The 6,678-nt window shown below is 31.0% G+C and overlaps 1 protein-coding gene across 1 annotated transcript; it reads right to left on the bottom strand.

Moving 5' to 3' along the window:
- Positions 1–4,339: 4,339 nt before the first annotated feature.
- Positions 4,340–5,361, bottom strand: LOC118039755 (glycine-rich RNA-binding protein). Its single transcript, XM_035046550.2, has 2 exons — positions 5,175–5,361; positions 4,340–4,924 (listed from the first exon to the last, which is right to left on the bottom strand). Exons 1-2 carry the CDS (start codon positions 5,283–5,285, stop codon positions 4,526–4,528), a joined length of 510 nt encoding a protein of 169 aa, XP_034902441.1. The 5' UTR covers positions 5,286–5,361; the 3' UTR covers positions 4,340–4,525.
- Positions 5,362–6,678: the final 1,317 nt, after the last annotated feature.

Below are 6,678 nucleotides of genomic sequence, written 5' to 3'. Positions count from 1 at the left end.
TCACTCAAGTCTCTTTATTTTGTTGTTTTTGTAAAAGAAATGGCATATAACCATGCCATTCATTTAAACTGGAATTTTTACCTCTATCAATCAATGGTTCAAGAAGCTCCATAACCATGTTATTCCTTTCATTTTCAATCTCAAACTTAAAAAAAAAAAAAAAAGAATAAATTTTATTGCTCATCATTTATCTCATAATACTCCTTCATCTTTTTGTTATCTTAACAAAGATCATAAATCAACTCCAACTCCTCATTTGATGGATAACTTGTCTTTTATCTAATCATTTGAAAATAATATAATCTCAATCACATTTTCCTTAACAAGAGCCTTTATTATAGATACCAAAAGACTTGGTATTTCACTCTCTTGTCTTTCGATCTTTTGGGTGTATTTTCCTTTCAGTTTTGTTTCTTCTTTCTCTTGTTTTCTTTTTTTCTTTTTTCCTTTTTTCACTCATGCCCCCAATCATCAACATTTGGCATTTTTATGCATTTTCTTAATTAAAATCTCTCTCGCCTTTCTTGTCTAGAGCTTTTTTCTATTTTTAGCCCTTTCTTAATCTTTTGTTTTTAGTATTTCCTTCACCTTTTCTAATGGATTGGTCATTTCATTATGTAATAATACTAATTAAATCTATATTATTTGAATTAAAAACAAAAAAAATTAATATATGTTAGTTTTAGTAATAATGGAAAGGAAAGTAGAAGAAAATGATTTTCAAAAGTAATTTTCAAATCCTGCACAAGGCCCACTATGTTCCGGGTTGCAGTAAGACTACTATTGGGTCTGGATTTGCTTGGGCCAAATTATCAACTCTTTCTTCCTTCCTTGAACAAGAATGATTTTTCATTAACTGAAGGGCCTTAGCCCCATTCACATAGACCCTGCACAGATCAAAGCAAGATTGAGTTGAAGCTTCAAACTATCTAGACAAGCCCACGAATGATTTTGGCACTTTTTCACTCCAGCTTCTTCATTTAGTTGGGCTAGCTTCAAATCTGGCCTAAGCCCACCCAAATCTGCTCCGTCCCCAAAAGCATTTCTTGCTTTTTTTTCTTCTTTCAGTGCAGGACCTCACAGCAGTCCCAGCCCTGAGTCACGCTCCACTCACCATCATCAAGCGGTCACAGAAGCTTTGCCGAAGTTCTAAAGCCAGCTCTTGCAGGCACAGCTGCAACGATTCTACTCACCACCGGAAAGATAAAGAAGCCGGAGAATCAATATTTACAAGCACACAGCCTGTTGTTCAACTAGAGACATATAGATTGTTATAATAATGTTTTTTTAGCCCCTATTCCTTTAAAACATATTTATGAAAAAATAGAAAGATTTGGAGATAAGAGACCACGGCAAAAAAAAAAAAATGGTTTTTAAAAAAAACTTGTGGGTAAATATTTATTTTGATCCTCTAACTTTTAAAATTATAAATTTTCATTCCTTGGTAATTTTTAAATTAAATTTTGATCTCAAACTTTACTTTTTTATATTTTTTTGGTCTTTGATTTAAAAGAAAAGAGAGAAAATAGCTAAATTTTAGTGGTAAGGAAAAAAAATCTTGGTTGAAACTGATTTTGGCCATAAAAATGGGTGATTTCAATATTAATGGGTTTCTTTTGATGAGAAGAGTTTATCCAAAGTGTTTTTCTTAAACTTGCATGAAATGGTATATCTGAATCTAAAAAGAATTTTGATTTCAGGTTTATTATGGGTTTTGAAACTAATTTTCAAGTTGTTTAAGATTATGAATATGTTTATGTTTTTGGGGTTTTATTTGTTTTCTCGTGTCAAAATATGATTGAAATTAGATTTTTCTTGGTTTAAAACAAATCAATTTGATTTTTTTTATTACTAGAGATCGCTAGGGACAGGGCAGGTAACGCATCGACTATAATTTTTTTTTCAAATAATTAAGGGGTGGAATAACTTGTGGTCCATCTATTAAAAAAAAAAAAAGGTTGCATGTGAGTCTTTTTTTGGAGCCCAGGAGTAACAAGCCTTCCTAACCAAGAAGGAGTCCTTTTTTTTTTTTTTCTTATCCATTACAATTGAATTTTAAAAAAAAATTATTTTTTTTAATTTTATTTTTTAATATTTTGTTGATTATTAATTGAGTAATATAATTTATTTCGGTTTGATTATTTTTTTTTCCAATCACCTTGATTTTGGATTGATTCTTAATTTTATAAATATTTATTTTAGATAAAAAAAATTATTAAACCCAAATGAATTCATGACTTATATTACAAAAATTTAACTGATTGATTTCAGCCGAATAGAAATCAAGTTTCATGATTTTTTTTATTTTATAAATAATTCTTAATTTATTTAATTAGATTCCTAGATAAAGTTTTTGAATTCCACTTAAAATTTTTTTATGTATAAAAATACGTTGTAAAAGCTTACAAGTATATTTTATTAGGAAAAAAAATATTCGATATGGTGAAATGCATAGTATAAGTTTTGCACAATATTAAAATATTTGTTGATTCTCCTTTTTTTAAATTTCTGTTGATTCTCTTTTTTAAACATCCATAATATAAGTTTTGCACAATATTAGAATATTTCCGACACAACTTTATATCAATAAAAGGTTGTGCGCTAACACTTTCTTGTGTTTCTATAACTTTAATTGTTCGATTTTTTTTATTTTTTTATTTTTTTCATTTGCTTTCTCGTTTTCAAGTTGCCAGCATGAACCTTCATTTACTGCCTCTCCTATGAAATGAAACGTTCTCTAACTTTTCCTTCAATCTTTTCAAATCATCTTTTTTTATTCTTATATTTCTTAAAATAAAGAATAAATTAAATTAATCTTTTAAATAGGTTTAGTGATTTCCTAAAACCGCTAATTTAAATGGATGTCAAATTTTATAAAAAGTTATGTTATTACATATATTTTGTATCAAATTATTTCTATTAATGATTTTTTTTCTGTAGAAATTGTGTATAAAAAAATAAAATAAGAAATAAAGTGAAATAAAAAGTTGAACAGTGTTGAAGATTGTTCACACCCTCGCAATATAATGTGAATTGAAGCAATGTTTTTCTCTCTATTTTGTTTCCTAAACTTTTGTTTTTATCAACTAGTTTTTTAATTGCAAAGTAAATAGCCAATTGATTAGTATTTGTTGGTTAGGGACAGAATTGAAAGGAGAACCAACTTAGAAAAACACTAAAAATAAATGGTGTGTTTAAAGTGGCATGAAAAGTACAATGTAATCCTTCAATTTTAAACACTACAACTTATTTGATTCTTTATTTTTTTAAATTTAATTTTGATACAAAACTTTATTTTTATTACTTTTAATTATGTGGTTTGTGAATGAGAAAGTTTCATCGAATTCTAGTAAAAAAAAAGAAAGTTGTTGTTTTCGTATATTCTAATTATCAAATTGGTTTATCTTAAGCTTCCACAAGTTTTATTTAAAGAAAAAAATTTTATAATAGTTGTTTAAAATCTTGATATAACCTAAAAAATAGATTGAAATTAAGAGATAAATCTTTGTATTTTAGAATTATTTTCTGGTTTTTTTTAGATTAATAAATTAGTTTATATTTATTTTATAGGTGTTTTTGAGAAATTTTTATAATAAGTTTTAAATTAAAATTGAGTCCGACTTCATTTTCCAAACCACAATTGATAACCGAAAAATTTATTTGTTTTTGTATATTAAAAATATTTTTAAAAAAAATGAAAAGAATTAAAAAAAATTTAGATTCAAATTAATATTTTTATATTAATTTAATCACACCACTTTATGAGATCTAAACGTGTATTGTGGGGTTTTTTTTTGGGTCAAGTTGGCTCGCTGGGCTCTCTTTAGTGGCTTGGACGTAATGCAATAATTGAAGTTGGCTTTCTCTATTCAAAATGAATAAAAGTTGTGTTAATGCTCTTTACTACAATTTAGATTTTCATTTTTTATCTTTATGACGACGTGGCCACAAGGAAAACTCAGTTTCTTTAAGAAACACCATCCAGCTGGTCGCTTTTTATCCTTATCTTCCTCACTGATCCTTACCTTTCTTTTTTACCTACGAGGCACATTTCCTTTGACATTGCCAAGCAAGAGATATATCCTTGACATCAACATCCGATCTATCACGGCCTTGACACCACCCAATCAGAGCTGTTGTATCGCACTTTGTTTACCCCTAGCAACACTTTTGTTCCTTTACATTTGCTTGGCATTATTAATGTTGCCTTGCAACTACACCCTTTGTATTATTTATTTTGGTCAACTAAGTTTTTTATCCTTTGATTTTCTTTTTACATGACTTAGTTATACCAAAATTAGATGACTTTTGGATGCGTCTGAGACCGAAAACAACACGGTTAAAAGTCTGCCAACGAAGATCTATCACTTCATTTCAATTTTTTCAACAGAGTGAACACGATAAGTAACCATCGGTCAAAAAAGCAACAAACAGAAAATGAGAACACGGGAGATCCCGTAACCAAACAGAACACAACTAAAACTAAGCTTAAAATCATAAAACAACAACCACGTCTCTCCCAAACCTAATCCCTCCAGCTACCACCTTCAGATCCACCCCTGGAAGAATACCTTGACCCACCATCACCGTAGCCACGGTCACGTCCACCACCATAACCACCACCGCCGCCGTATCCACCTCCACCGCCGCCGTATCCACCTCCACCGCCGCCGTATCCACCTCCACCACGGCTATAACCGCCTCCACCACCTTCACGGCGACCGCCTCCGTAACCGCCTCCACGGCTGTAGCCCCCGCCACCCCCGCCGCCGCTTCCGCGGGATTGAGCTTCATTCACGGTGATGTTACGCCCATCAAGGTCTTGGCCGTTCATTCCATCGATCGCATCTCTCATTGCCTTCTCGTTGTTGAATGTCACAAATCCAAAGCCGCGAGATCTTCCAGTTTCACGGTCATTTATGATCTGCGTACAATTAAAGCCTGATCAGATCTAAAGGTATTATCGTAATAAAGAAAGAAAAATGAACAAATCGATCGATCTTCGAGCCAAAGCACTGAAGATGAACGTACCGATTGGTGGTTAGTGACAGTAACATAAAAGAGAACAGAGAACAGTAACAAATAGTAACACAAACAGATCAAACAGATAATGGATCGCCAGAGCCGAAACCGATCGGGCCGGATCAGATCCGTTTCTGCGAAGGCAAACGGACCTTCGAATCGATGATTTCACCGTACTGGCTAAACGCTTCTTGAAGGGATTGGTCAGTAGTGGCCCATGCAAGGCCACCGACAAAGCACCTGTACTCAACCTCGGCGGCCATTAAAAAACCCTAATATATTTTTGATAAAGACGAAGGATAGTTTCAGAACAGGAAAGGATGAGGAAATGACGAGAGGCTGAATGATGGCTTTATAGATGGAAGCGGGTGCGTACTGCGCGCATTGGGAGTTAACTGGGGTTAAATTTCGAAGCGGTGAATGTGCGAGCTTGTTTGGTTACGAGGGAATCGTTAGCGTCTGGTGTTGAATATATGTATCCTGGCGTTTGCAAAGTTGACTTCTAGTGAGGCTAAATATTAAAAAGCGCTTTTGAAAAATAAAAAATAAAATATACTAAATTTTTCGCTTTTATATGCAGGGTGCTGAAATCAATAGCTATAACATTATATATTTTTTATATGTGCTTTATATAATTTTTTTATTATTAATATAGTTATTCGGGTCAACTTATACATACCTTGACTAATCACACAGGTCTTAAAGTTAACGACCATGTAAATCTTTAGAGGCTATCATATATTAAAAAAAAAAAAATAGTGTTAGCAACCATAAGACTCGAATCTTGAAATCACAAAAGAAGCAAATCTTTTCATTTTAAGCTTTTACTACTAGACCATTTACTAGATAGTTGCTTTATATAATTTTAACACTACATGGATTGGATGTCATATAAAATTAAATATTTTCATGAATGCTATTATTATAGAAAACACTTAAAAGTGTGATATTATAATTATAGATGAAAAACTCAATATTTATTTTTTAATAATTTATTGAGATCTCGAAGGTTTTTGTTTTTGGTAATTTAATCTTAATTAAAGATCAATTGCTTTTGATTTTTTAAGTAATGATGGGATTGAAAGAAGAGAAACCAAGATAAAAATGGCATAAAAAATAAGTGGAGTCCCAATTTTTTAGCAAAAAATATATTTAGATCCTCTATCTTAAAAAATAATATAATTTTTTACAATACAAGTACTTTTAAAATTTTAAAAAATCAATCACGTTACAAAAGTTTATTTTTATTTTTATTTTTTTTTTTAGTCATTAATTTTATAAGGGGAAAGGGAAATTACTGGATTCTAATAATAGAGAAAAAAATAAATGTTAACATCAATTCTAGCTATCAAAATAATTGATTTTTGTGTCAATGAGATTCGTTTAATGATAAGAGTTCCACTTATAAATTTCTTCACCTTTAAATTACATATAAAGAAAAACCATATTTAAACTTAAGAAGTTTTTTTTGTTATGGGTTGATTTCAAGTCTTTATGTGATGTTTTAGGCCATTTATGGGTTTTTGCAGGTGTTTTGGCTCCTTTTCCAAGTGTTTGGGGTCAAATGGGTTGAAAAATGAGTTTTTAGATAAAAAAACATAGACCTTGTTTGAACGGTGTCTCCCGATGCCCTAAAATGACCTTCCACCATGTCAT

Source organism: Populus alba, chromosome 4 (assembly GCF_005239225.2).
Source record: "Populus alba chromosome 4, ASM523922v2, whole genome shotgun sequence".
Lineage (NCBI taxonomy): Eukaryota > Viridiplantae > Streptophyta > Magnoliopsida > Malpighiales > Salicaceae > Populus > Populus alba.
This window is presented reverse-complemented; position numbering and strand designations above follow the sequence as displayed.

Coding starts and splice junctions, on each gene's coding strand:
- LOC118039755 (XM_035046550.2), bottom strand. CDS start 5,285: ATGGCCGCCGAGGTTGAGTACAGGTGCTTTGTCGGTGGCCTTGCATGG. Junction 4,925..5,174: donor GTGAAATCATCGATTCGAAG/GTCCGTTTGCCT, acceptor AATTGTACGCAG/ATCATAAATGACCGTGAAAC.